Source organism: Strix uralensis, chromosome 27 (assembly GCF_047716275.1).
Source record: "Strix uralensis isolate ZFMK-TIS-50842 chromosome 27, bStrUra1, whole genome shotgun sequence".
NCBI lineage: Eukaryota > Metazoa > Chordata > Aves > Strigiformes > Strigidae > Strix > Strix uralensis.
The window spans coordinates 3166077-3193764 of record NC_133998.1 but is presented as its reverse complement, the minus strand read 5'-3'; the positions used below and the strand labels follow the sequence as shown (position 1 = coordinate 3193764).

Genomic DNA, 27688 nt, shown 5'->3' with positions numbered 1-27688 from the left:
CCGGGGCAGGGGAACTGCCTGCCCCCACAGCCACGCCCTTCCTGAGGGCCTCCCTCCACAGACAAGCCCCGGTGCCTCCCGGCAAGCCCAGAGGCCCCAAGGTCTCCCGCAGCCGGACAGACGCGACCCTCAGCAGCGCTGTGGTCCCCTCACGGCACCGAGCCGCCCGCGCAACACCCCCCTCCTCCAGCCCGCCTGCCCGCCGCTGTGAGGCGGCCGGGCCTCCGCCGGCCCTTTTATACCCGCCCGCCGGGCTCGCGCTCCCGTCACGTGGTCCCGCCCCGCTCCGCGTCATCGCCGCGTGCAGCAGCATGGCGGCGGCCGTGGCGGCGGGGGTGGCGCCGGTCCGCGCCCGGTGAGTGCGGGCCTGAGGCCGCTCCGCCCCGCCCCTGCCCCTCCCGGCCCCCCGGTACGTGTCCAGCCCCGCCAGCCCCCCCGGTACGTGCCTGCCTCCGCCATAACCGCCCCCCGCCCCGTACGTGCCCGGCTCCTCCATGTCTGTCCCGGTACGTGCCCAGCCCCTCCTCAGCCGTCCCCCCCGGTATGTGTCCGGTCCTGCCATAATCGCCCCGGTACGTGCTCGGCCCCTCCATAACCGCCCCCCCCGGTACGTGCCCGGCTCCACCGTGGCCGTCCCGGTACGTGCCCGCCCCCCCGCCGCAGGCAGCCCCCTCGCCCCCGTCCCCCGCTCCCCGCCGTGGCTGGGGTCACCCGGGTGCTGTGTCTCCGCAGGTTCCTCGCCTCCAAGGAGCAGTTCCATGCCTACCTGCGGGCCAGGGGCGAGCCCGGCGGCCAGGTGGGCAGCGAGGAGGAGGAGGAGGAGGTCGAGGAGAAGAAGGAGGATGTCGACAGCTGCCAGAGCGAGCCTCCCGCCAAACGGGTGAGATCGGAAGACCTCGGTCAGGACGGGGAAAGCCGAGAGGATGCTGGAGCGGAGGAGAAGGAGCCCACGGAGCGGAAGCGGGCCCGGGGGCAGAACAAGAGCAGGCCGTGTATGAAACCCAACCACTACGAACAGAGCAGGCTGTGCCCGTCGGTAACGCAGGTAGGGAGCGGGGGCCCTACTCTGCGCCTCTGGGGAATTTGGGACCCTTGTGGGTCCTTTCTGCTCAAGGGCTGCATTTATTTTTAAGTCTAGGAAAGCACATTGAAGATAGAGCCGCACCGGGGGCAAACTCCCAGCAGGGAGAGTGTCGCTGGGGGCTGTGCTGGCAAAACCGCCTCCATTGGCTGGCTGGGAGAGGGTGAAGTGGGATGGGTGTCAGCTTCCCTGAGGCAGTAGCGCTAAAACGTCCCTTCAAGTGGGTACGTCCTGCTCTTCTGCGACACGTTCCAGCAGGCAGCTTCCTGGGAGCATTTCATGAGGCACCCAATGTCACCGGGGGAGTGGTGGGTGCTCAGAGCGGTTCTGGCCCCTCTCTCACCCCTCGGCTGGAAGGTACAGGCGTGCCCAGGCAGGCAAGTGGAGGGCAGAGGTTTTAACCTCCTCTTTATTGTTTTAAGGGGTGTGCAGAGAAGTGCTACTTCGGTGCACGGTGCCGCTTCCTTCACGACATCGGCGAGTACATGGCTGCGAAGCCGGCTGACCTGGGGCGCAGCTGCGTGCTCTTTGAAACCTTCGGCAAGTGCATTTACGGCGTCACTTGCCGCTTTGCCCAGGCCCACCTCGGGGACGGCTACCAGAACATCATCAACACGGACCTCGCCAAGCAGTGGGAAGGGAAGTCACTGGTGAGGAACAACCTCTCCAAAGACCTCCAGCACCAGCTGCGCAAGAGGAAGTTTAGCTTCAGGAAGGCTGATGAGTATCTCCGTGGTCTGGCCAAGCCCCACGGTGATGGTGGGAAGGGAGGCAAAGCCACAGGGCACTCTCCAGAGGAGCGAGAGGTGTCCAACTGCACAACCCCCCAGGAGGGCCTGGGAGACAGCCCCGAGTGTCCTGTGCTACCGGAGCAGGGAGAAGATCCCAAACCAGATGCCTTGCAGAGTCCTGGCCTCCCAGGTGGCGAGGAGGCTTCCTCCACCAAAACAGTGGGTCCGGTGACAGACGAAGACGTTGTAAAGCTGCGGTCGTGTGAGAAGAAGAAGGTGAGAGTTTGGTCGAGGGCTGCCGTCTCTTGTATACCTGTGAAGTGGTTGAGATTGTGCTTGGGAAGACAGAAGAGACCTCTTAGCTGGGTGAGAGGCAGGCAGAGGACAGAGCTGCCTGGGGACCACGTTACTGTCATGAGGGGAAGGATGCAGGAAGGTGAGCTCTTGGGACTGTGGTGGTGTCCTTGGAGGGGTGAGAACCAAGAGAAGCTGCAGCCCTTGCTTGTAAAGGAGGGTAGGGGCTGAGCTGTCAGTGGGGGTGGGAATGATCCGCAAGGAGAGCCAAGGCTGGGGTTGGTTGGCTTGCACGGTGCTCTCCTGGGGTGAGAGCGTTGCCTCCTTCTCCTCTTCATCACCTCCACCCTTGCATCCATTAGCCAGTCTGTCCAGCCTCTGTGTCTGTAACTGCTTGGAGTTTTCTCCAAGCTGAGCATTGAAAACAAATGGTTCTGGTTCTTTTATTCAAATGATAGGTTCTCAGGGAATAGTTGAGGTTCTTGAACAAAACGGTGATTTCCTGGGTTTCCTATTAAGTTTTACCCAAGACAAGTGATAAAATTGCTAACTGGAATATCTTCCTGTTTAACCACTGCTGGTTCAGCCCTGCTAACATGCTTCTCCATCCTTGTTGTTTTCCAGTTGGAAATCCAAGGCAAGCTCTACTTGGCTCCACTGACCACGGTGGGTAGATAATTCTGTCCTTTTGTCAAAATTTGCCATTGCCACATTCGGAACAGAGCAAATCCCCTGACAAACCATTTCTCTGCTGTCTCTTTCAGTGTGGTAACCTCCCTTTCCGAAGGATATGCAAGCGCTTCGGGGCAGATGTCACCTGTGGAGAGATGGCTGTGTGCACAAACCTGCTTCAGGGCCAGTCCTCTGAGTGGGCTCTCCTCAAACGGCATCACACTGAAGATATTTTTGGGGTGCAGGTGAGTGCTATCATGTTGATAACCAAACAAATGATAACTCACTTCTGAGGAGAAAAGCTGCTCCTTGAACTCATGTAACCTGTCCCCCTTTGGCAGCTGGAGGGAGCGTTTCCAGACACGATGACCAAATGTGCAGAGCTCCTCAACCAGACAATTGAAGTGGACTTTGTAGACATCAATGTTGGGTGTCCCATTGACCTGGTCTACAAGAAGGTAAGACGTTCTGCAGCGTGTTTGGCTTCCTTCAATAGGTGCTTGTCTCTTGCCTCGTCCGCTGCTACCTGATCTGCTCCTGCCAGTCTGATCTGGAGCTCCCAGTTTGTGGGCACTAGACTTCAGCAAGAAGGTGAATAAGCTGTTCAAAGAGCAGGGCATGGTCAGCTGTCTCTGCCTGGCAGCAGGCAGAAGTTGAAAGGGAAAAGGGCTGTTGGGGTTTTTTTGTTGAAGAATTTTCTCTCTTGGAGCCTTTCTCCAAGCCTTGAGATGCTCCAAGTCTTACCTGTGTTCCCTGAGCAGAGGGCTGCTGCTGAGCAGCTCCAAGGAGGCTCTTTGCTGTGCAGTGAAGCAGAAAGTCTTGACTGTGCCGCTTTTTGTCTCCCAGGGAGGAGGCTGTGCTCTGATGACTCGGTCCAACAAGTTTGAACAGATCGTCAGAGGGATGAATTTGGTGAGTCAGAGCACCTGCTGGCAGCGGGAGATGAGCTGATGGAGCCAACTCCTGCCTGGGCCTGGCCTCACTCTCCCATTTCTGCAGGTGCTGGACGTCCCACTGACTGTGAAGATACGGACAGGGGTGCAAGAAAAGATTAATGTGGCTCATAAAATAATCCCCAAGATCCGAGAGTGGGGAGCATCCATGGTCACGGTACGGGGATACTTGCTGTGGTGTGAGATTGTTGGCTGGTGTCTGGGAAACTCTGCTTGTGTGTCAGCCTAGAGCATGACGTGGAGGTGACCTTACCCTTCCCCACAGCATCTTTCAAATGCCTTTGACCAGCTGCCTACTACATTTTAGTGTTTTATGCTAATAATAGAGAAAAATTCAGATGCAGGAAGCATTTTCCTAGGTGCTCCTGAGCCTTGTGTCCATTATGAAGGGAGATGGTTCCTGCAGTGCTCTGGAACAGAGGTTTCAGCCCAATAAGCCTTGTTATAGCAGGGCTGGAGAAGCGATGGGGCCATCTCATTTGCATGGGGCTGAGTAGTTCCTGCCCACAGTGAATATTCCCTTTCACTGTGAACAGTCGCTTCTTACTCTGGCTTGCAAATAGCCAAAACATTCCTCAGAAAGCACCCAGCCCTTTCTCAGCTCTGCTAACCACTTCCACAGCCTGGTAGCAACTGCCTGGGCTGTGGATCCACAGGGAGCCCTTACCCCAGCCCGCTGCCATTGCCTCTGCAGAAGCACGTTCCCCCAGCACTCCCGTTCTGCCCTGCCTCCTCCAGGGCATTCGGTGAGGTCTTACTACAACTTTTTTCCTCAGCTTCACGGCCGATCCAGGGAGCAGCGGTACACGAGGGGCGCTGACTGGGACTACATAGCAGAGTGTGCTAAAATAGCAAGCCCCATGCCTCTTTTTGGTAGGTGTTCCTGTTGTTTTGTCACGTGGGCTGAAAGTGCCGCGTGTTTGATTTGGAATATCTTTAAAAAATTAAAAACAGGCTCCCAAGGACGTTCAGCCTGGGGGGAAGGTTGGAGTACTGCTGCTGCTGAGACGATGGAGGGAGTTACCAGCAGCTCTTGTGCAGCGCAGATCTGCCCATGTGCTTGGGGCTGGGCGTGACAAGCACTGAGTGGAGTAGGAGCAGAAGGGACAGGCAGGACACAGAACACTTTGTTTTTAGCAGGTGCTTTCTCTCTTGGGCACCGTGGCAAAGACAGTCCCAGCTAAACTGTCAGGGTAGGAGTTGGGAGTGGAGGAGAAGAGAGGAGCAGCCCTCCTTTTCCTTGTAAGGGGAACATTAATCAGAAGCATCCCTGGGAGTCTAAACATGAGCCCCAGAACCTCCTTGGACAATCTGGCTTTTGGACCCTGTGTCCATTTTGAATTTTATCCCATGCCTGGATTAACTCATTTTGACTTGCCCTCGTGTATCACTTTGACCTCTGGCTTCTCCCTTCTGGACAGGAAATGGTGATATTTTGTCTTACGAAGATGCTAATCGAGCCATGCAGATGGGCGTTTCAGGAATTATGATTGCAAGGCAAGTGCGTGTGTGTCCCCTTTGCTTCTGAGCTCTGTCAGTGCAAGAGTAAAAAAAGCATTTAAAAACCCCTAAACCCAAAACACGAGAGGTTTCCTCTTGCTGAAACTACTCTTTGAAACTTGGTAAAATCAGTCTGTGTCTGTGGGAACTAACAGCAGCTTCCTATTGAAATTGGAAAAAAAAAAAAATTAAAGCAGCATTGGCTGACAAATAAGTGCTGGAAAGTCTCTTAAAGTTGGCGTCTTCAGAAGCATCAGTCATGGGAAAAATTGCACATTTTTTTTGGCTACAGAGGGGCACTCATCAAGCCGTGGCTTTTCACTGAAATTAAGGAACAGAGACACTGGGATATCTCCTCCAGCGAGAGATTTGATATCCTCAAAGACTTCACCAACTATGGCCTTGAGCACTGGGGGTCAGATACTCAGGGAGTGGAGAAGACCAGGAAGTTCCTGCTGGAATGGCTCTCGTTCCTGTGCAGGTAATTCTCCCCGGCTGAGAGGGTCTTCAATGCACCAAACCTTTGAACAATAGCACACGCTGCCATTGCATTTTATTCCAGGTATATTCCAGTTGGCTTATTAGAACACCTACCTCAGAAAATTAATGAGCGGCCACCTTACTACATGGGGAGAGACTATCTGGAGACGCTGATGGCAAGCCAAAACGTGGATGATTGGATTAAAATAAGGTGATAAAGCATTGAACTTCATTGAAATTGCTCGGAAGGGACATTGCAGAGCCTCACAAAATCACTGTGCCCGCAGGCATTCTCCAAAGGGGGGGTGATGGCTCTTTCCCATCAGTTTAAGAGGTTGTAAGAAAGCAGCAAGGGTTAACCAGTACTTTGAGGTTTTAACGGAGTTTGGAGTTGCCATAAAGAGCTCTCTCAATCCCTGTATCTGCTTCAGCAGGTCATCCAGTACCCGCTGCAAATCTGGAATAGCTGACCTCTCTCATGACACGCTGTTTGTCCCAGAACAGTCACAGGAACCGAGAGATGACAGAGCAGCGATGGGACGTCTGAGGCTTTCGGCACCGGATCCCTCCGTGCTCTGCCCGGACGGTCCCACCCTGCCAGGCCCACCCAGACGCCAGGCAGGCAGGCAGTGCCCATCCCCAAGTTAGGAGAGCTGAGCGTTTTCCCCATTCTTCATGATCTGATTTCTGAGTTCATGCAACAAAGTGCAGGAAACTGTTTTTCCCCACACCTACGAGTCCTTCAGGCACTGGCTTGAAATGACTTTGCAAGCTCAAAGACAGCAAAAATGTGAGCTGGAGCAGCCAGCTGCTATTTCCCATCTCATGGAAACGGAGATTAGCAAAAATAGAGCATGGCTACAGCCTTTTCTGGTTTTGCTAATCCTCATCCATTTTGTTAGTCCTGGGAACAGCTGCCTAAAACCATGTTACAAGTACATCGAGTTTTGATCAGAATTTTTAAATGCCATTTTTCAAGCCTGCGTTAGGCTGCACAAAACTTTGTAACCTGTGGTCTTTTCAGTGCCGTGTAACAGACATTTATAGCCATAAGAACTCAAAAGTTTAAAGCAGTTTAGGTTTATTCATTAAAGCTCATCTGAAGGAGATGCAAACCAGAAGCAGGGTTCTCTGAGCACGCTCCATTTCTGCTTTTGTGCTGTAGATCCAGGCTCCTGCTAGGCAATTCTATGCCCTGCTGGGATACTCTCTCTCTGACATGTCTTATGGAAAGTTTTAGTGATGCTGTATTGAACCAGCATCCAGGAAATAAGTTAAACCTCCTTGACTATAAAGAAAATCACTCTGCACTGAAAACACAATGTGTGTTCCAAAGTGTGAAATAGTTGCAGTCTTAAGCTAGGATAAATCTGATCGCAGTAGAACTGGCTTACATCATTTTAAGATCTGACCTTAATACTTTTTGGCACTAACAGGGTTTTGGCTCTGCAGAAGCACAACGAGAGGTGGGGAGTTGCTTTTCAAAGGCTCGTGTTGATTTTAGGCCCGTCGTTGCCAGCAGCGAGGCTGGTATTCAGGTCACCAAACTCAGGAACCCATTTTGGCATCGACTCTCGGTGACTCCCCAGCAAGAAGAGCATTGCCCGTATCTGGAGGCTGCGTCTCTCCAGCGCAGTGCTCAGGGTTAAAGCTCAGCACCAGAGCTGGTTTTGTGCAGCAGCCCTAAATTTTTGGGAGGGTGAGGGCTTATTTGACACATCTGACTGCAGTCACCATCGCCGTAGAGCGACGGAGCCATGCAACAGCTGGGTGCGGGTGGCTCTGCTGTACTGAAGATAAATCTCTCCTTGGGTTTTTTTGTGGGTTTTTGTTTGGTTTTGTTTGTTTGGGGGTTTATTTGTTTTGATTTGATTTGGTTTTTTGTTCTTCTCCTTTCTTCCAGTGAGCTGCTTCTGGGACCTGTACCTACCAGCTTCACCTTCTTGCCTAAACACAAGGCAAATTCCTACAGATAGGGCTGATGAGGCCCTTTCCCATGGCAGCGGGTCAAGAGGAGGCGTTAGGCTGGTGTGTGTCGAGGAGTGGGGTTGCTAAGCTGCACTCTGAAATGAAATAAACTTTTATGTTTTTAGAAGCGAGGTTGCCTTCACGCCCCCAGTATCGGTCCCTGCCACGAGTTACGCAGCAGATGGCCTTTCACAGACTTGCAGCCAGAGGTGCCTCACTAACAGAGAACAGTCTATTTAATTAAGAGGATACAGGCCAGGAGAGATCTTTGGCCTCCAGTTCACGGCGGGAGTTGTCCCGACTCCCCCACACCACACGCTGTTCACACAGCGGGAGTGAGAGGCCTCTGTTCCTACCAGGACATCCTTGGTACTGCCAAATCCTCCCAAGTCTGAGGAGGGGATGTACTAACCCGATCCCTGGGGTCCTGTAGAGCACAAAGACCCCCAGCATCTCATCATCGGATGTTGTGCAGAATCTAGTCCTTTTCTGGGAGCATGCAGCAGGTTGTACAATCTCCTCCTGGGTATCACACACCCGGGGAAAGCCTGACCCCTCTGAGGAGGGTCCAGAGCTGCTTGTTTCATACATGAGACTGAAGGACCTGAAGCGCTGCATGAGCGACGCCAGGGGAGAGCATGTGGCCAAGTGACACTGCGTGAGCTTCCCTCGCGCCCTCGAGGTCCTTTTTCCTGTCTCGGTTGCTCCACTCAGAGCAGTGAACAGAATCACAGGCAGGAGATTCAAATGCATTTGGTGTGTGGCACGAAAAGGCTGAGGATGCAGCTTGGTCCCCACACACCTCGGCTGAAGCAACTTGTTCTTTTTCTCCATGAAAAATAGTATTTAAAGAAAGAATTTATACCCACAGCATCTGAGAGGTGCCCGTAGGGGTGCCCAGCCCCCCTTAACCCTTTCCCTCCCCAGGTGGAACTGGGGAGGTTGCTGGGGGCGGGGCGTAACCCAGGGAGCCCCAACATTCCGTCCCGGGACACCCCAGAGAGTCCTTAGCAACCAACACCCACCAGTCCTTAGCAACCAACACCCACCACAAGCCATGGCGCTGCCACCAGGGTGGGTGTCTCTGTGCAACTCCTGGGACGCCCCTGGGCCCCGGTTCCTGCGGCTCTCTCTGTTCCCTGAAATCTTCTCCCCCCAAGGTAGGCACCGACCCCAACCCCGACCCCTGCAGCCCGGGGATGCTCTTGGGGGCCAGAGCGGAGGTGAGCGCCGGCCATGGCTCCCGTCTCTCTTCCAGGCTCAGCCAACCTGTGCCCACTGCCTGGGCAGGAGCAGCCCTTCCCTGCAGCCTGGGCACCCCGCCGGGGGGGGGCACCCCACGCCCCCCAGGCCCCCCCAGCAGGTATGGCACCCCTCTCTGCTCCGGCACCCCGGCACCTTCGGCACCTTCAGCACCCCCGACCACGGGCATCCCAGCGCCCCCATCACTCCCGTGCCCCCTCCCCAGGCAGTTTTCGCATGGGGGTTCGGCAAGCCCGGGCGAGTGTCCCTGCCCTTGCCTGGCTGATGTGTGCCCAGTACAGCCCACGGCCAGAGAATTTACCAGATACTTGGCGCCATCTCTCCCACTTTCACCTCGGAGAAGCCAGTCTCCTCCCCGATTTGTGACCCCGTCCCTTTGGCACAGCAGCTCACCCCGTGGGCAGCTCCCCGGCCACGAGCTCCCCACGTGCCTGGCGCAGAGCCGGGGGATGTTGGCGATGGGGGCCGGCTCGGTGGGTGTCCCCAGAGGGTGCCCCCGGCTCAGCACAGCTCCCTCTCACCCACACAGAGCTGCTGACGGCTCCATGCGGCTGCTGCTTTGACCCCCGTGTGTTTGGCTATGAGTGGACCAACACGCCACCACCATCCACATCCATCTCCGGCTACGGGCACGTCGAGGGGCCATCTGCTCCCTTCAATATCACCTGCATGGCCACCTCCGCGGGGGCACCCCTGGGCACTAACATCACCCCAGGCAGCGACGTCCCCCCCAGCCCCACTGCTGACCCCTACAGCCAAGGACCTGGAGACACAACAGACAACCTGGTGGTGACCGAAGAGATGCTTCAGCAAGAGGCCCTCAGGCTCTTCGGTCACTCCCTGGACACGGTGGGGGTCAGCCAGCACAGTCCCAGCAGCGGCCCCACGCCTGGGGACAGTGGAGTCACCAGGGAAGAGGGGGGAGCGATGGCCCCAGGCTCCCCAGTGCTGCCAGTGTCCATCCCCATCTACGAGGATGTCCAGGGGCAACCGAGAACCAACATCTCCAGCACAGCCACCCCCACGAGGCCAGCCCCAGGCAGCAACGTCCCCACCAGCCCCGGTGCTGTCCCCCACAATGAAGACCTTGGGGGCACACCGGAAGACCTCGAACTGAGTGATGAGATGCTGCTCGAAGAGGCCCTGAGCCTCTTTGATTGGTCACTGGACTCGGTGGGGATCAGCCAGGACAGTCAGAGCAGCAGCCCCACGCCTGGGGACCCTGGGGACAACGGTGCAGCCATCCCCCCCTGTGACTCCTCCTCGCTTGAGCTGCCCGATGAGCTGCTCTGCCTGGACTTCACCATCCCCGACACCATCGACAGCGTCCTGGGCCTGGAGGACTTTCTGATGGGGCTGGAGGCCCAGGAGCCGTGGGGGGATGTGGGGATGGAGCCGCCCCCATCCCAGCCGGCCGTGCCGGAGAAGCGGGGCTGGAAGCGGGGGCAGAGCACCCTGTCACCACCCCCCAGCAAGCGCAGGGCGGTCACAGCCAGCCCGGGGGGGCCAGGGGGGACTAGAGAGTGATGTGGGGAGCGGTGCAGTGGGTGATGAGGGTGGGGTATTTGGGGGGTGCGGGAGGAGGGTGGTGTATTGGGGGGGGTATGTTATTGTATTTGGGGGGTGGGGGTCGAGGGTGGGCTGTTTGGGGGGGGTGGGTGGGGATGTTCGTGTATTTGGGGGGGAGGGATTAGGATTAGAGTAGTATTGATGGGATGTTCTTTGTTGTTTGTTTGTCATTAAAATCTCTTTTATTCAAAACCTCTCGTGTCTGTGTGGGAGGGGGAGGCAGCGCAGGGGGCACCGCGAAACGGCACCCGATGGTGCAACAGCCCCAGATCAGAGCCAGCAAGCCCCAAAGGGCACCCAGCCGCCCCCAGGGCCAAGTCACCACCAGCGGGGCAGGCAATGACGGGTGGGGGAAGACCCCCCCCCGGCCCCTTCCCCAGGCCAAGCAGCCCTTTGGCGGGGCAGCCAGGGCAGACGGCTCCCTGCAGGACTCACGGACACAGCCCCACGCAGAAAGCAGCACGGAGCCCCTGGCACCAGGACAGACCTTGGGGGGCCGGGGGGGGCACGGGCACACACCCCAGCCAGGGCCACAAGGCCTTCGTCCTGAACACAACCAGCGTCCCCTCCCGCGGGGACAGGGCTCGCTGCAAAGCCCTTTCCAGCCTCGAGACCTTCATGCCCTTCCTCACCTCCCACCCCGCTCCGCAGCCCGGCATCGCCTCGCTGCCGCAGCAAAAGAACCCCAAATCACCCCAGGAACGGCCAGGGAGGGAGCTGCCGGCCAGGCTGGGACCCTCCTCCCCTGGCCTGGCTGCACCCTGGGCAGGCACAAGACTGGGCCATGGGCAAAATAGAATAAGGAAAAAAAAAAAAAAAAAAAATCACTGCACAAGCCCAGAAGTGCCTGGAAAATTCATGTCTCTTTATTGCCCGTTTCCCACCCGAGCTCCACAACCTGGGCCCAAGGGGAAATGGCCTCAGCTCCCCAGGCCTGGCTGCCCAATGGTGCAGGATGAGGTCCCCATTGGGGCAGTCCCCCAGCACTGGGGGTTGGCTGGGGAGCTGAGCCCCTTCCTTAGGGCAGTCTGAGTGATGCCGCTGGGGTGGGGGACCTGCTCTGTACCCCGGGCAGGCGCAGGCCCGTCGGCGTCAGCTCGGCGCGGCGCAGCTCCCGGTGCCGCTGCTGCTCAGCATCTCGCCTCGCACGCTGACCTGCCCCAAGCATCGGCCTTGCCCCAAAACTCCTGTCCCCTGGAGCAGCTGCACTGCCACCACCTGCAGCTCTTGGGGGCCACGGAGAGTTGTTCTGCTCGAAGGGAGGAAAACAAGAGAAAAGAAAAAGCCCCAAACACAAAGGAGTCTCAGTGCTGAAGGACGAGCTCTCCTCTCCCAGTGCTGCTGTAGAAGCCCTTGGTGCCATCGGGGCCACGGGGCAGGCGAAGCACCCCGTCCCACCGGCCAAAGGGCTCAGGCACCCTCTTCGCTTCCAGGGGAATCTCGGGAGGAGGTTTGGCATCAGGAGCAGGGCTGCTGCACCAGGGTGCCCAGGCACCCACCCCGCTCCCCCAGCCACAGCCACGGTGGCTTTCGGTGCTGGAGCAGAGGCCATAGCAGCTGCTGGTGCCCAAGCCTGTCCCGAGCGGAGGGAAGACTTTGCTGGTGAGGAGCGATCCAGTGAAGGCGTTGCCAAAGTTGCTGGGCTTGAAGTCGCTGGGCTTGAAATCGCTGTCGGGCCAGGCGGGTGCCGAGGGGTCCTTGTTCAGGAGGGACAGTGACGTTGGGGCACTGTCCATCTTCAGAGAGCTGCAGAGCAGGGAGTCCCCAACGTCGTAGGGGAGGGTTGTCGTTGCTGTCTTTGCCTTCCAACCCAGCCGGTCCACCAGCTCCTCCACCACCTCCCTCTTGGCCCCAGGTTTCTTCTTGGAGCCCTTCCCGCAGAGCCGGACCACCCTGATGCTCTCCCCACCTGGGTGGCTTTGGCGACCGAGGTCCTCAAAGGCCCTGCGGGCGCTCTCCAGGCTCTCGTACTCCACCAGCGCACAGCACTTGCTCAGCAGCTCGGGGAAGCGCGACGTGTATTTCCGCACATCCGAGGGCAGCTTGCGGCCCGGCCGCAGGATGCGGATGGAGGTGATGGCACCAAAGGGGGTGAACATCCTCGTGATGGTCTCAAGGAAATTCTTCTGGAGTGGCAGCAGCATGTCCTGCTCCTGGGGCAGCAGCTCCCAGGCCAGCAGCAGTTTGCTGGGGGGGATGCTCAGGAGGGACTCGGGGATGGGGACCCGCCGCCTCACTTTAGTGCCCTCCTCATTCACCTCCAGCAGCTCCGAGAACTGCAGGGCATAGAGCGTGAGCCGCCAGTCACGCGTCAGATATTTCACCTGCAGGAGAGAGGGGGCCACCGTGTCCCTGTGAGTCTCCCCAGGCAGGGACCACTCTAAACCCATCCTCCAGGCAGGCTGCAACCCCATCAGCCTGAGGTCACAGCAAGGCAATATCCCCCTTTCACATGAACAACTCTGGGGTGCGCAGAAGGTCCCCAGTGCCCCCTGGACTGTGACAACAAGCTGCAGCTTTCCTGTACATCACACCACCAGCACTTCCCTGCAGATTTCAGTGAAGCAATGATCTCTCTCCCAAAGCAGCCTGGGGGGATCATGGGTGGAAGAGGTGAATCCAGCCCTGGGGTTGGTTTGAGGACTTCACCGCTTTCCCAGCCACCCTCCCTGGCTGGAGAACTGCTGCAGCACTTTGAAGGCAAAGAGCAGAGCCCAGCTCTGCACCATCAGCACTTCACTGGGATACAGACAGCCTGAGGGGAGCCTGGACCTCCCCGTACACCCCACCAGAGACAGCCAGAGCACACCCAGACACCCCGACATCCTCCACATGAAGGCCATTCCCCACCCCAGCTGGCCGGTGCCATGGGCTGCCTACCTTCTTGAAGGACGTCAGCAGTTTGATGCTGATGAAGCCCATCTTGTTCTTCTGGACGTGTTTCAGGAGGAAAGCATCCTTGGCCAGATTCTCATCAGAGAGGTAGAACTCCACCTGGGACACAATCCTCCGGACCAGCTGCGGGTCGGGCATGGAGCAGTTGCAGCCCAACAGATCATTCCCCAAAGCATCACTTGTGTCACAGAGGCTCCTGGCAGAGCAGCAGGGACACAGGTGTGAGCTGGTGGCCTTTGGGATGTGCAGCACTGCCCAGTCCCAGCCACAACAGTGCAGATAGCAGAGACACCAGTGAGACCCAGGGCCATCAGCTTCACCCTGGCTACAGGGGAGCAACACCAGTCTGCACACTGTGAGCCTCCTGGTGCTGGGACATGAAACTGGACCCATCCCAGACAAGGGACATGTTCCCTTGGAGACATACAGGAGGCAAGATCAGGACTCAACCCTCATACACATCCCAGCAGCCACATACCCATCGAAGCTCTTAAAGAAATCCTTCTGGCTGAGCAGGGCAAAGGAGCGGCTCCGTGGTGAGAGGAGATGCAGTGCTGGGAAGGAATTTCTTTGCATTGGCAGAGGGGTGCTGCAGCTGGGTGGGGAACCGAGCCCTAGGGCCACCCCAGAGCCATGTGACGACATCATCCTTCATCTGGGACATTACACAGGAGAAGGACAGTGCTGGGACACATCCTGACCGTGGGCAGAGCCCTGCTTTGAGCTGTAGCCCCCACCCCCAGCCCAGGGACAGGGGAGTCAGGCAGCTCCTTGCTGTGCCCTTACCTGCTTGGCAGCGCTGCAGAGGGTGGAAAATCCTGGCACTACATCCTAGAGCCCTGCCAGCAGCAGGCCCCGATCCTCCCCACCTCCAAACTAACTCCTAAATACAAAGTGAAAAGAAAGGAAAAGAAAGAAAGAAAAAGCCCTAAGAGCAAGTAGACTGCTGGCTTATAAGAGCAGCCACCCAGGAAGAGTCCCAGAGGGTGGTCATGGACCTGCCCCCACCAAGACCCACCAGGCTCCAGGTGAAACCAATCTGCAGGTTAAATGGTCCCAGCTGAGCCCCGGGAGCAGCCGGGCTCCTCCTGCAGCGAGTGTGGAGCCCGGCCCGGCCAGGCCAGGCCAGGCCAGCAGAGGAGGAGCAGAGGTACCAGCACCCCGTGATACCCAGCGGGGCAGCGAACTGCTGCCATGAGGCATCTCAGTCTGTGCCTCAGTTTCTCTGTTTTGCACGGGGACAGTAACAGTCACGTGGAAGTGGAGGGAGGGCTCAGGCCAGGGCACTGTTTGGGCACCTCATGCTGCCTGCTGATGAGCAAAGGTCCTTCTTCCTGCAGAAATACCCCCCACCCCAATGAGGGGCAGCAGAAGAGCCCCAAGAAGGGGGTGAAGCCCAGGGAAGGGCGTGGGCCCCCTGGGAGGGGGTGACACTGCAGGGCAGGACAGCCCATAGCTTCAGCATGGGATGGGGAAGGAGGTCCAGGATGAAACTCATCCCCGTTGCTTGTGCCCCACGTTGGGCAGCAGCGGGAGGGCAACGGAGGTGAGGACATGGCTGTCAGAGCAGTGGGGGGTGATGTCAGGGCATGGGGTGGGGGGGCTGCAGAGGGGCTGTGAACCAGAGCTGCCGTCTGGAGAGGTCAAAGCTGGGAGCCTGGCCTGGCCGACCCTCAGACCTGGGGTTTAGCTGACATTTCTCTGTGCCCTGTGGCCACAAAGACTGGCCAAGGGCTCGTCACACCTTCACCTTGAGCCCCCCTGCCCCAGTCACACGGGGCTGCTCCCAATGACCCCTGGGCTGTGCAGCACTGTCCAGCTCGAAGCTCATCCCTGTGGGACGAGTCACAGGGACTGACAACCCCAAAGCACTCCCGGGATGTCACGCTCCCCTGGTTTCCCTGGGGTTGGTGCACTTGGTGTCACCACCCCACCCCTGCCACCCCCCCCTCCAGCTTTCTCTGCTGGTTGGGAACTGGGTGGTGGTGAGATGGTGGGTGGAAGAGAAGTCCTGGGATGGGAGAGGTGGCCAAGAGCCGCCTGGCACAGGAGCTGGGAGCAGCCACGGTCCCTGAAGGGTGGTGGCACTTGGTGGCAGGTGACAACGAGGACACCCATCACCTGAATCTGCCCAGGAGGCAGATCCACCACCAGTCAGGACACCCCAGGGCTAAACCCCCCCTCACCACCATCCCGAGTTGTCTCTCTGCTGGAATCACGCGTGTTGGCTGGAATCACGCGTGGTGACGGTGCTGCAACCCACCCCTCGCCCACGGCGGGTGCTCCCTGTCCCTGTCAAGGGGCCACGCAGGCAGCCCAGCCTCCCCCAGCCTCCCCCGGGGTCCCACCGCGGGGCCCGGCGGCTCCCCAGCCCAGCCCCCCCGCACCGAACTCCCTGCAGGGATTTGCCCATCTAGGAGGGGTGATGGGGCCAGAGGCAAACCGGAGCTGGGGGGGTTTAACGGGATCATTTTGAGCTGCGCTTTGCTTTCCCCTCGCAGTCAGGTATGCTCGGGGTCAGGAGCTGCTGCTCGGCCCCCCAGGGAGCCAGGGAGAAATAACCCCCTTGCTCCAGCCCTGAGCCTCAGGATCCAAAGGAAGAGGCTCAGGCGGGTCCAGCCATCCCTGCAAGACCAGGCATAACCCAGAGGGAGAGGGAGGTAAAGACATGGGGGGAAGAGGGGCCGAGGCTAAACCTTCCCCTTCCCAAGGGGTCAGAGCAGGATTATCTGTCACTTGTCACATCCCTGTCCCACTGCTCCCATCCTCCACAATTAGTTTGGAAGCGTAATTAGAAAATGCTTCTCGTGGCCCCGTGCTCAGCAGCAGCCCGACCTTTCAGCCTCTTCTCCCCTCCACGAACACTGGTGTGATGGGCACGTTACCCCTACAAACCAGCTGCTGTTTCGAGGTGAATCTGCCTTCCTGCAGACACCACATCCCTGCCCAAAAACTGCTTTAATTAGACTGCACGGGGCAGCTCCTGCATCTCCCCCCGACGCTGCAGGGCTGCAGCATCTGCCTGACATCTCCTTCCAGTGATTAAAGAAAAAATGGGACCACAACAATTATTGTACAGGCCTGAGCATTTGATATATGTTTATTGCTATTCGGGTTTAGCTGGGAATTTTGTGCATTTCGGGTTTAGGTGGTTATCCAGACTCCTGGCACAGTGCTGCAGAGCTCCAGAGCATCTCATTCGCACGTCCGTGGTAAGCAGAAGGTGGCTGGGTTCGGTCGGAAGTGGCTGCAAAGAAGAGCCAATGCACCAGCTGAAGTTAATATCACACTCAGTGGGAGCAGGGGAGTTTAAGACTTTGTTGCTCAGTTGTTTTTTTAGACAATCTTATCTCATCAGCAGGATCTGAAGTGCAGACTCTGACCCAGGGAGTATTCATTGTCATTATTTACAGATAAATCCGGCTTTCTCACTTGTCTCCTGCTACTTCAATATGAGACATATACAGACAAACATCACCCTGACAGACAACAGCACGGGACAGTAAGAGGGAAAGATGTGCCACTACACACACTTTCTTTTTACTTTCAATTAGCAATATTTTTTAAAGTGTCACAGCTACCTTAGTACCATTTGGAATGAGTAAATAATATATTTGGATAGAGTATACTCTGATATGCAAATGTACACGAGACCCCTGGAAAAGCTCACATCAAATACTGTATCATTAGAAATAATAATAATAAAAGCTATTTATGACACGGCCTTTATTCACAGAAAGATTTGCCCCAGGGCTTTGTTTTGCACCTTGGCTTGATGACAGATTCCACCCCCCTCCTCTGCCCTGTAGTCCACATCAGCCCAGACCCCACAGCACATGGAAAAGGAAAATAAAACCCCGCTGGGGCAGAAGCTCCCCCAGCTCAGCCCTACGGGAGCCACCACCACAACGACGCTGGAGAAGGCAAAGCAATTCAGCAAGGGGAAACGCCCCCGTAGTGTTGAGCACACCCGGGGCCCGTGACAGCCCCACGCTGCCACACGGGACGGGCTGTTTTATCAGAGTCCGAGCTGCGCCGGCTCGCCCAGAGCGGGGGGAAGCAGGCACGCCGGCCCACCCTAAGGCACTGCAGTCGCACACCCTCGCCCTCCGGACGCAGCTCCGCAGGCAGCTGCACCCCACCTTCAACATTTTAGCAGGACATCAGCGAGAATTTTACAAAATCCTGGACACGGGACCAGCTCCCCTCTGCCTGGGTACCCTGGTGAGGCTGGGGATCGCCCGGGGATCGTCCACGGGCATCAGAGCGCAGGGGGCAACGAACGCACGTTGCGACCAGCTGCTGCTTCCTCAGAGTCCTTTGGTATCTTGAGTTGTCCTGACAGTGTCCCAGGAGCACTCGCGGAGCAGCGATGAAACGCCAGGCTGGGGAGACACGAGAGCAGCTGGGAACGCTCGTCCCGCAGTCCCAGAACGTGGACGTGTCGGTCCCAGAGCCTGCACGTGCACCACTCCACCGGGACCAGCCTGGAGCCCTCTCCCCAGGCGGGTACAAGAGAGACGTGCTGTCCCGCGCTCCCCGGTACGAGTGATTTGGCAAAGCCAGAGCCAGGACAGCTTGTCTTGAAAGGCTGCAGGAGAAGGGTCAGGTAATTTTCCTTCTTCTTGGGCACTGATTGGTTCAAGTTTGTATCACAGTGAAGTCTGAGAAGTGGGGAAGAAACCCAAACCACCTTCCCTGAAAGAGAAAGCCTCGTTGGCCCGGCTCGCTCGGGCTGGAGAGGAGGACAGCCTCTCCTAGCCAGGCACATCCGATCCGCTGCTCACCATGGAGGCTTCCATCGCTCGGCAGCAGACGTTGGACCTTTGCCCTCTCACGCTGGAGGAGAGCAGGCGGCCACACCAGCCCTGTCCCACCACCCACCCGAGCTCACCCCTGGAGCCCATCCTCAAACACAAGTAAACATAAAGAGAAACTAAGAGGCACTAATAACGCAGATACGGGGAGGCTCAGGCTTGCGACTGTCAAACCTGGCTCCGGATGTCTTCATCCAGCTGGAGAAAAGCCGAGTCCCCGTTTCAGATCTCCTGCAGCGAGTGGCCAGGGTCGCTGCGTTCCCTTTTCACCAGCGGCTCCCCCAGGCGCCGGGAGTCTGTGTCCACCTCGCTGCCCAGGTCACTAATGTCATCTGCAAAGGACAGGTCTCAGCATGAGAGTGGTGACCGGAGGGGAAGAGGGTCTTTTCCCCAACAGAGCCGGGTGGAAGAGTCAGCACGAGGTTCCCCCTCCCACAGCGACTCAACCCTGACCCAGCAGGACTTCCCTTGAGGGAGAGGAAGTACCTTTGTCCAGCAGTGTTGGGGACAGGGATGTGAGGTCACCAAACTGAAAGAAAAAGGAGTTTCAAGGTAAGTGAGGCTTATTGGAGACTGAAGGCGCCAGATCTGCAAGTTGGCATCTATTTCCAAGCAATTCTAACAAGCAGCTTAAGGGCTCAGGAGAACCCACAAGCATCAGCAGTGCCGGTGGTGAAGAGCAGAAAGCAAAACCAACCCTGTGTTTTGGGGAAAAGTCTGTCGCTGCCATTAAAACCTCTGGGCAAACACCACTCACAACAATCCAGGGCAGGATCGAGCTCTGGAATGAAGGGAGAAATTTTTTGATCTCCCAAGTTAAGGCCAAGTGCTGCCCCAGACCAAAGGATGGTGCCTTTTCTCCAGCCCTCTGCATCTGTCAAGGAGAGTGCTCAGACACGCCAGCTATTCACCTCTCCTGGGACTTGACCACCACTCCACCTCTCTGCAACTCTCTGCCAAGCCTTTGCATTCACGTCAGGAGAGTGCTTTGGCTTGCAAGGCCACGGTGCCAAGCGTAACTAGAGAGCTGGGAATATATTTGGTTCTGGAGATGTGTTGTATCCCTCTGTGATAAGGTCTGAAACACTAAATTGCTGTAACAATAATGCTGAAAAGTCATGCAAAGTTGGGCAGCAGAAGGAACTGAGGAGAACAGGAGTTATAAAACCAGCAGTGGAAATGGAAGGACACAATTCATCCTCTTTTGCTGGGAAGAATCAGCCTCCTCCTGGAGAACAGAAATATTGCAAGAGTTTAATGAAGGGAAGGCAAAACCTGAAGGATGAAAGCCTCCCACAGCTGGAAGCCACTCTCTGCCTTTCATGTTCCTTTAATATCAATAAAGACAGAGGTTTTGCAGGGAATAGTGAGAACTTGCAGCACTGCTGACTTGGTGCAACAGCACGGGTCCAACAGGAGGGGAAGGGAAAGCAAAAGGCATGTAGTTGATTTGTCTGGCTCCCCTGCATGAGCTCCGTGGAAGGAAGAAAACAGCACGAGCTCCAAGGAGCAAATGAGATCGGTTTTAATCTAACAGTAGTTTCTATACTGCTGTCACAGGTTGATCAGGGGCTTTTAAATCTGTGCATTTCAGAGCGAAAAATTGGATGTGGTTTCAGCTAGGCAGGACAGGACCTGCCTGCAAGCCAGGAACCAGATTTACTGTCTGATTTGCTAAAAAAAAACCCCCAACAATCCCCCCAAAAAACACAAACAACCCATCATTTCTCTTCAAGTCAAAAATGGAGAGTGTGGCTGACTGTGCATGGAACTCTGGAGCTTGCAGAGGCCTGAAGAAGTTCAGTGAACGGTACCACTGAAAGTTACAGGGAAAGTAACTTTTGGACCTTTTTTTGTTTGGTTTAGTTTTTGTGTTTGATGGGACTTTGCTCTGGCAGGAACCCCAAAGTCAGGTTGGTACCCACAAGTCATGGAGAGAAGTGGGGTGATCCTTTTCCTCCCTCCTCCAGGCCTCCAAAGCCCAGCTGATGCTCAACTGCCCCAAAACCCATCACTTCAGGTATCAGTGAGCCAAGATGCTCGAGGAGCTGGATCCTTGTGCCAGGCACTCAAAACAACCCAGTAAATCTTTTGGCAAGGATGGTTATAAAAACATGTTCAGGACATGGTGTGGTTTGTGAACCAACTGTATTTCTTCAAGCACTACTTAGTTTGGGTTTGTTTCTAGGGAACAAACAATTCTCACCTCTCCCATTACAGCAATCGGCGTCTCCCCTGTTGCCTGGGCAACACGATGCTCTACCAGATAAAACATGTATTCATCATAGAGCAGGCGAATCAGGTGGAAGGAACCAAAGCTGGCAGCACTGCGCAAGGTGAGGTCACGGATCACCATGGAGCTGGAAAATGGCCGGGAAACAAAATATTTGGGTTGTGTTTTACACTTGCATCACGGCTGATGTGAGTTCTTGTCCCTGAAGGTACTGAGTGACACAGTGCTCTGTTTCTACCTCTAACCCAAGAGTATCAAAGCCCTTTAAGAAATTAGTTGATGGAGCATCCTATCCCCATCCTGAAATGACACAGGAGACACAATGCTCCCTCCTGTACCAGGACAGAGCAACAGTTAACCAGAGTTGCATGGGAGTAAAGAACTTGGCCTTGGCTTTCCAAGGAGCTGTTTACATGCCCTAAGCCCGATGCAGAAATATTTCCAAAACGAGAAAGAAAATGTACCTATAGAAAGACCATTTCAACAGGAACTGCCTGGCTGCCTTGGGGAAGCTGGGACTGCCCTCGTGATGCTTCAGGACTTGTGTAACAACGTTATCCAGCCAACTAGCCCACTGGTCCAGAGAACTCTGCTGCTGCAGAGTGAGCTTGAAATCCTGCTCCAGCTTCTGTACCATGCCTTCCTCGCACTGGCACACCCACGAGGCTTGCTCCTGCTCAGGAAGAAGGGTTGACAGTTACTCATGCCAAGCCCGCATGGTTGTTGCATCCCAAGCCAGGAATTCAACTTCATTTCTAGTAGACAAGGACTCCAAACCAGCTCTGAATCATGTCTCCTCCCACCAGGAGGTATGGTCCAGACCACCATACAATATTATTACTAGGACTACACTGTTGGTGGTAGCACCACTTCTTACAGAAGTTCTTTGGTACCTTCTCCACTGTTCGCAGTAAGATGGCAAACTTACCTGGAAAAGTAACACCAAACCTGTTAAATTGTTCAATTAATTGCTTTTTAGTATTAGAAATAAGATGCTGGTTACAGGCAGACAACCTCATTGTAGAGTCCCAGTTCTAGACAACATGACCTAGGAAAAGGTACCAGAAGTTACCTGCACGTTGGCGAAGTCGACCCGATTGAGATCGCTGAGCATCTGGTTTATCTGGGAAGTGTTCTGCAGCACGGCACGGGCGGCCTGAGCCAGGTGGTTCAGGGACGTGTATCTCCGTAACGTCTGCGCGAAGGCACTCACGACCCCAACCTGCAACACAGCACGCAGGGCACCGCGAGCGGGAGGCCACGGAGCCGGAAGGCAAAGTCTTCCCAACGCTGAGCTCAAGCACACAGCACACATCAGCTGGGGTAACAGAGCAGCACTTCTGCTTCTTGCAAACCAGCCTCTGCATTTCTTTTCTTTAAACTACCGGGTTTTCACGCTCTGCCTCCAGCAGAGACCAGCAAAGTGAGAACAGGCTGCAACAATCCACAGCTTTAGGAGAGGTGGAGTGGGAGCCTTAGGCTCAGTCTCTGCAATGCCCTTTGGTCCATGAGGTGTCCCTGAGCTTTCTAGTAGGACAGTCTCATTCCAGTGCAGAGATTTTCTTCCACAAAGCTTTATCTGCAATTTCAGGACGCAAGAATGGCTCAGTGGACAGAGCATCATTCACCTCTGGAACAAAGGAATTGCCCCACCTGTCCTCCCACTCCTTGCTGATTTTGGTTCATAATTATTCATTACACCGTGCTAGTCTGGAGTACATGTAGCCAAACCCCGGCAGAGATTTCCAATCGCTGTGGAAAACTGCAACACGCACACGCACACACACACACTCAGTTCATATCCCTGACCTGCAACGCGCTCCCCCTGCTCACCTTGGTCTGGACAATCTCGGGGGGAAATTCACTCATTGCGTTCATCAGCCACCCTTCCAAACTCTTGGCAAAATTACGAATCGCCTGTGTAAGTGTGCCTGCAAAGAAGTCTGCAGAGTTAGACGAGCTGTTCCGTATCATCTTTGGACACCACTCTCTAGCTTAGGGCTGCTGTGGAAAGCACAGCCTCTGGTCTGGTTAGCTGTGATCTCCATCTAGCACCAAGGAAATCAGCTGGGTCCTGAGAGGCACTCAAACTTTTCACATTCTCTAATGTTGTTACTCAAACTTTTCTTATTTTTCTTATTCTTTCTTATCCTTTTCTTATTCATTGTCTTTCTGAACATTTTCCAAATGTTGAAGTATGCTCTTTAAAGACCCACACATGCCCCAGCATGTACACTGACATCAGCAGCCCAGAGGGACGTGGCTTTCCAGTACTGCTCAGACCAGTGTAGGGCAGAGCTGAGGCCTCGGGGAGACTGACACACACACTTCACTGAGCAGCCGAATCAGAGAGAAAACCCTCCACATCCCATCGCTGATCTCCCAAACAAAAGTTGACCCCAAATTTCCAGGAGGTGCAGTAGGGGACAGGACGGTCCTACGTAAACAAAGATACTGTCTCCAAGGAAACATCTCACAAGGATTAGCCGTGCTTCCTTGTGCCTTAAGCCTATGCTTTTACCTTGACTCCCAGCCAAAGTCAGGAGATGGGATATACAATAAACCAAATTTTAAAAGGCAGAGGAATTTCCAGGGGCCACAAAGTACCATCGATGCAGAGCAATGCTGCAGGAGGAATATTGCTGTTGCCGTAATATTTTAGCTTGTATTCAAAACAAAAACCTCTAAATCAGCTTTTACAAGGGAAATCTTTGTGGCAAGTGGTAGCCAGACCGAGTGAGTCACGGATGGCTGTTTGTCAGACACAACATCCAATGCCTCAGCCCAGCGGGGAGGCGGGACCAGCCCTGCCCTCCTGGCCACGCTGCAGGGTACTCACTGGGCACCGGTCTGAGCACGTCTGGGATGAGAATCTCCACCAAGGCCTGGTACAAGATGTGATCGCAGCTTCTCATCCATTTGAGGATGGGTTCGTATTTGCACAGAGTGATCAGCTTATCTTTCGGGAGGGTCCCTTCGTGTTCTTCTTCACTGCAGGAGGAGGAGGAGGAGGGAGGAGGGAGGCAGAGTCAGCAGCAGGTTTGCATTCAGCGCATTCACCCTTCCTCTTGATTTCTAACCCCGGTTTTCAGCAGAAAAAAGCCATTCATGTTTCTTTCAAAAGGAAATATCTGATTGTTTGTACAAGTCTTGTCTGACTCTGCCAGTACCCCTCTGTCCATGGGGTCGGAGCTCTGACCAGTTTTCCCTCAAATCAGCCTGCCTTTGCTGCGCCCACCCTCAGTCTCGGCTGCCTTTCGCACGCTCACGTTCACGTGTACAGGGGAACTGTACTCCAGTACAGCCATTTCAGCAAACACAGGCTTAGCTGGTTCCTCCTTACAGACCCAGCTATTTCCAAAACCTTCACACCTCTCTCCTCTCCCCCCTGCTCTAAACCTCCTCAGCTGTAGCAGTGGGGACCCAAAGTTTCCAGCAAATGTTGTTTGAGCAGAGTATCCGGTATTGACAGATACTATAAATGGTTTCAAGGTGTTTAACACCTTCAAATGCTGAACGTTTACAGAAGGAAAAATATCTGGTGTTTTGATGAGAACAGAGCATATTGTCTCTAACTGAATGAGGTCAATCAAGCTTGCATTATTTTCACTTTGTGGATGTATGGAAACTTTTTCTGCACGGTTATGGCATAAGATATTTGGTTAAACAGCAAACAGAGGAAACCAAAGCCTTAATGCAATGCCAGAGCATCAAAGCAGAGCTGCTCACACACTACGCTGGGAACTGGGAATTCAGAAGGGACTTTCCCCATGCATTACATCAAAACCATTAAAGCCAAGCCTTGGACATACTATAAAGAGGCACTTACAGCCTCTGCCTGGGCAGTTTTAGCAAATGAACTCCACAGGCATACTCCCAGAACACTCACATGGAGAAACTGGTCATCAGGTACCTCACCTTTCTGTTAAGTGGAACCATATTCTGCATCTTATCATGCTTTCAAACAGCTTGCCACTTTGATAATATTTCAGGTTTATATTTGTATATATATAAAGCAAGGGGAGGGAGTGCTTTATTTACCCATCTCGGCTATTAGCCGTGGTATGGAGAGGTGCTAGAGCACACAGCCTTAGTGAGACAGGCTGGTTTAGCCAGAGCCCTGCAGAAATGCTGCCTCCAGTATCCAAGTGAGCCTACCTGTACCTAGCACAGCTCTCTGTGCTGTTGTGACATGCCTTGGAGATACACCCTAAACTAAAAGAGATTCTGAAACAATCAAACACAGCTGCAGTCATCCTCTGCGGGAAAATAGCCGTTGGGTAACATCTACTGAGGACAACAGGGCCATATTCTACAGATTATTATGGGGTATTTGCCTATTACTCAAACTTCTACCATTTTTCTTCTTAATATAAAATGTCTGTATATCATCAGTAGAAGTGGATAATACAGACTTTTAATACAGATTTTAAGAAGAAACCTTCACACCTTGTTGATTTTCTCTGTTTTCACTTATTTCCATTCTGCTGTCTCTTGGCAGCAGACTACCCATGCACAAAGGATGAAGAAAAGGCAATAACAACAAACCAGGCAGGAGTACAAAGATCAGAGTAGCTTTGTTTGCCTTTATCTGTCTCAAAACATGAGGCACTTAAAGATCTGGAGAGCCAGCCAAAGAAGCGAGTCAATCTAGATGTCAGTAAAATCTCAGAGCCCGAGATGTCACTGGAGACCGATACCTAATGGCTTGGACTTGTTACTGCTCCTGATGACCATGTACAAAATCAGCATCCTGCTCTCATTCACCTCTGCATTTTGGATTAGTGCTTGTTACAGGAGGTATAAGGCACAGAGACGTACATAATCAGAGCAGATGCTTTCCTCAGAGGTCTGAACTTTGTGTGGTCCTGACGATATTAAACACTTCTGACACTCTTTGTAATGATTCTGCAGGGAAGTAAATACTTTCAAGTCCTACAAAGCACTCAAAATGCCTAATGAAGCTGGAAATACTTCATGCATTTTTAAAAGAAAAAATACCACCGAAAAATGGAGCATTCAGAAAGAACCAAAGCACAGCAGTGTACCTGGCTGGCAGGGCAGTAGAGCCATCACTAGATGGTGTTTTAGGACTCCAGAAGGATTGCCACAGTTTCTCGATATAATGAAACTGAAGATTCATTACAACATCCAAAGTCGCCTAACAACAAAGAACACAAATCATTAGCTGCTCTGCTAGCGTCCTGTCACACAGTGTAAGCATAAATTTCATGTGCTGTCATTTAGATTAAATAATTTCCAAGAAAAATAATGGAAAGGGCATTGTTTTAATAATCAACATAACATAAAACAGACCACACAATGAAAAAAATAACATAGAGAGCAATATTTGAGTTGTAATACCTAGCAAGTCAAGCATTCCCTATGATATCCTAGCTCTGCCCAAGAGCAGGATATAAGATGAGCACACGAATTACGTCCCACGTCAATTAATCAATCAATTAAAAATATTCCAAAGAATCACCTCGCAGTGTCGCCTGTAAAGAAGCTGCAGAGTTTTCACATCATTCATGGTGACCCCTTCTTGTAGGAGGACGTTACCTAGATGAGGGGCTGGGAACTCAGGAAAGACATGAGTTACATCTAGGGGAAAAAAGAGATTGGGAAAGATGGTGAGAGGAGCACTCAGTTACGCAGGACTGCAGATGAGTACAAGGTGCTGCTGTCACCAGTGGCTATCCTTTGTGCTTCAATTGGGATGAAACAGGAGAAACAAGGCCGATAATCTAGTACTTTCCCTGATTCGTGCTGTTATACTGGGCAAAAAGCAAACAACCGCAGCCCATTTATTCAGTGTGAAAAGGAAAATGTTTTTTTTCCTCTCTGTAATAAAAGAAACAAGAATACATTGTCCTCATCTACCACGCTTCCCATTAGATTTTCTCCGAAGCCTGAAAAATGTCACTTTGGTATTTTGAAAGTACAATGGAAAATATAATTGGACAGCAAACATAGCAGGAGCAATTGTATTTCAGAGAAGGCTCAGAGCTGGCCGGGATTCGGTAACTCTGCTTGAATGATGGAGACACACAGATCCACGACCAGCAGAGCCAGCGAGTTTGTCTCACAAGGAGAAGGCCCGTACGGATCCTCTGCAGCCTTTGCCATGAAGAGAATCGCTCTTCTCCCGCTGGCTGCCTGTCTTAGCAAGGCTCTTCAGGACCTCCGCTCCTTCCAGACGATTTGGGTAAAACCAGATGAATTAAAAACATACTAAGAGGGAACCAACAGACCTGATGGCACAAGGAAAAAGCCTTCCTGTGGGTACAGGAGCTAGAAAATAAACTTAGCAAGTGTGACGTTACAAGATATAAAAAATATATATTCTATATGTATAATATATGATACTGTAGAAAAGCAAACAAATGCAGAACAGCCAGGGCTTGCTGGACAAGACCGTCCTTCCTCTTAAAGTTTTAAGCTTAAATATGAGATATCGAATACTAAAAATCTAATAATACCTAATAAGCAGTGCCCTCACCTATGAACTGCTGATGATGTTGACTTTGAGCAGCAACCGATTGCTCCGGTGTGGTGTGTGGGTTACTGTTGGACCCACTCTCTGCCATGCCATCCATCTTCTGTGCTGGTCTATACCTGAATTTAGAGCATGGTTTAGGATTTACACAGGCACCAGAAAACACATACATGGTATCTGCAACACAGTCAGGCAGACATGAGGCTACATTCAAGGCCAGCATTTTGAGGGCTGACCATTTATATCACCTACTTAACTGGAGAGAGAAAATGAGAACCTCCTTTTGAAAATCACTCCCCAAGCCAGAATTTAAAGGGGTTAAGATGTTTGCCCAAGGTGACACCAAGAAAAACAGAAAATGAGAAGCAGAACTGGAGTGAGCGTCAGAGGGCAGACTCTCAGTCTCGGGAGCTGACTTTTGCATTTACTTTCTGTTTGGGAGTTGAAGAAATAAATTCTTCTGCTCCTTCTTCACTCCAGCAAGAACCAGAAGTGTTCATGCTTCCAGGAGACAATTCCAAATTCCCCTGCATGTTGTTTTTTGTATTCAAAATTACTCAGACACAAGACTAACCACAGCGCTACTGAACTTGCACAAAAAAGACCCAAACGAAAAACAAAACCCACCCAAGCACAACAGAAGCCCCCCCCCAGCCCTTTACACTGATTTGGCACAAATAACTCCATGGCCGAGGTCCTAAAAGAGTTGGGTCAGGGGGAGGCTGGGTCAGGG

General features: G+C 53.9%; 4 protein-coding genes across 15 annotated transcripts in view; 2 read left to right on the top strand and 2 right to left on the bottom strand.

Moving 5' to 3' along the window:
* The first annotated feature begins 307 nt into the window (after nucleotides 1-307).
* On the top strand, nucleotides 308-9004 carry DUS3L (dihydrouridine synthase 3 like). Of its 3 annotated transcripts, XR_012626552.1 has the most exons (14): nucleotides 308-355; nucleotides 733-1045; nucleotides 1504-2088; nucleotides 2731-2772; nucleotides 2871-3023; nucleotides 3120-3236; nucleotides 3625-3690; nucleotides 3778-3888; nucleotides 4508-4604; nucleotides 5153-5228; nucleotides 5524-5712; nucleotides 5794-5922; nucleotides 7615-7739; nucleotides 8938-9004. XR_012626552.1 is itself a non-coding variant. In XM_074851607.1 (13 exons), exons 1-13 carry the CDS (start codon nucleotides 312-314, stop codon nucleotides 7685-7687), a joined length of 1839 nt encoding a protein of 612 aa, XP_074707708.1. In that variant the 5' UTR covers nucleotides 308-311; the 3' UTR covers nucleotides 7688-7810. The 3 variants fall into 3 exon arrangements, 2 of the variants coding, with proteins under 2 accessions (XP_074707708.1, XP_074707707.1); XM_074851607.1 differs by lacking the exon at nucleotides 8938-9004 and having other exon boundaries at nucleotides 1660-2088; nucleotides 7615-7810; XM_074851606.1 differs by lacking the exon at nucleotides 8938-9004 and having other exon boundaries at nucleotides 7615-7810.
* On the top strand, nucleotides 8737-10469 carry LOC141935366 (proline-rich protein 22-like). Its single transcript, XM_074851506.1, has 3 exons — nucleotides 8737-8839; nucleotides 8938-9042; nucleotides 9472-10469. Exons 1-3 carry the CDS (start codon nucleotides 8737-8739, stop codon nucleotides 10467-10469), a joined length of 1206 nt encoding a protein of 401 aa, XP_074707607.1.
* A 1346-nt stretch (nucleotides 10470-11815) lies between these two features.
* Nucleotides 11816-14051, bottom strand: LOC141935607 (la-related protein 6-like). Its single transcript, XM_074852001.1, has 3 exons — nucleotides 13885-14051; nucleotides 13392-13602; nucleotides 11816-12835 (listed from the first exon to the last, which is right to left on the bottom strand). Exons 1-3 carry the CDS (start codon nucleotides 14049-14051, stop codon nucleotides 11816-11818), a joined length of 1398 nt encoding a protein of 465 aa, XP_074708102.1.
* A 2423-nt stretch (nucleotides 14052-16474) lies between these two features.
* RFX2 (regulatory factor X2) overlaps nucleotides 16475-27688 on the bottom strand; it is a 60706-nt gene continuing 49492 nt past the window's right edge. For 9 of the 10 annotated variants that reach the window (XM_074851498.1, XM_074851505.1, XM_074851495.1 and 6 more), the window contains 10 exons: nucleotides 26959-27074; nucleotides 25942-26060; nucleotides 25505-25617; nucleotides 23296-23447; nucleotides 22290-22387; nucleotides 21529-21678; nucleotides 20921-21129; nucleotides 20430-20583; nucleotides 18710-18752; nucleotides 16475-18555 (listed from right to left, as the gene is read on the bottom strand). In XM_074851498.1, coding sequence (XP_074707599.1) covers nucleotides 18446-18555; nucleotides 18710-18752; nucleotides 20430-20583; nucleotides 20921-21129; nucleotides 21529-21678; nucleotides 22290-22387; nucleotides 23296-23447; nucleotides 25505-25617; nucleotides 25942-26060; nucleotides 26959-27074 — 1264 coding nt within the window. In that variant the 3' untranslated portion in view covers nucleotides 16475-18445. The remainder of the gene's footprint in view (nucleotides 18556-18709; nucleotides 18753-20429; nucleotides 20584-20920; nucleotides 21130-21528; nucleotides 21679-22289; nucleotides 22388-23295; nucleotides 23448-25504; nucleotides 25618-25941; nucleotides 26061-26958; nucleotides 27075-27688) is intronic. The other variant, XM_074851496.1, reaches the window with a different exon arrangement.

What these genes read in the sequence shown, in the direction of transcription:
- DUS3L (XM_074851606.1), top strand. Translation starts at nt 312, where the DNA reads ATGGCGGCGGCCGTGGCGGCGGGGGTGGCGCCGGTCCGCGCCCG. An exon ending in TCGTCAGAGGGATGAATTTG is followed by an intron (nt 3,691 to 3,777) that starts GTGAGTCAGAGC and finishes CCATTTCTGCAG; the next exon opens with GTGCTGGACGTCCCACTGAC. An exon ending in AAGCCCCATGCCTCTTTTTG is followed by an intron (nt 4,605 to 5,152) that starts GTAGGTGTTCCT and finishes CCTTCTGGACAG; the next exon opens with GAAATGGTGATATTTTGTCT.
- LOC141935366 (XM_074851506.1), top strand. Translation starts at nt 8,737, where the DNA reads ATGGCGCTGCCACCAGGGTGGGTGTCTCTGTGCAACTCCTGGGACGCC. An exon ending in TGAAATCTTCTCCCCCCAAG is followed by an intron (nt 8,840 to 8,937) that starts GTAGGCACCGAC and finishes TCTCTCTTCCAG; the next exon opens with GCTCAGCCAACCTGTGCCCA. An exon ending in CCCCCAGGCCCCCCCAGCAG is followed by an intron (nt 9,043 to 9,471) that starts GTATGGCACCCC and finishes TCACCCACACAG; the next exon opens with AGCTGCTGACGGCTCCATGC.
- LOC141935607 (XM_074852001.1), bottom strand. Translation starts at nt 14,051, where the DNA reads ATGTCGTCACATGGCTCTGGGGTGGCCCTAGGGCTCGGTTCCCCACCC. An exon ending in TTCTTTAAGAGCTTCGATGG is followed by an intron (nt 13,603 to 13,884) that starts GTATGTGGCTGC and finishes CTGCTCTGCCAG; the next exon opens with GAGCCTCTGTGACACAAGTG. An exon ending in TGCTGACGTCCTTCAAGAAG is followed by an intron (nt 12,836 to 13,391) that starts GTAGGCAGCCCA and finishes TCTCTCCTGCAG; the next exon opens with GTGAAATATCTGACGCGTGA.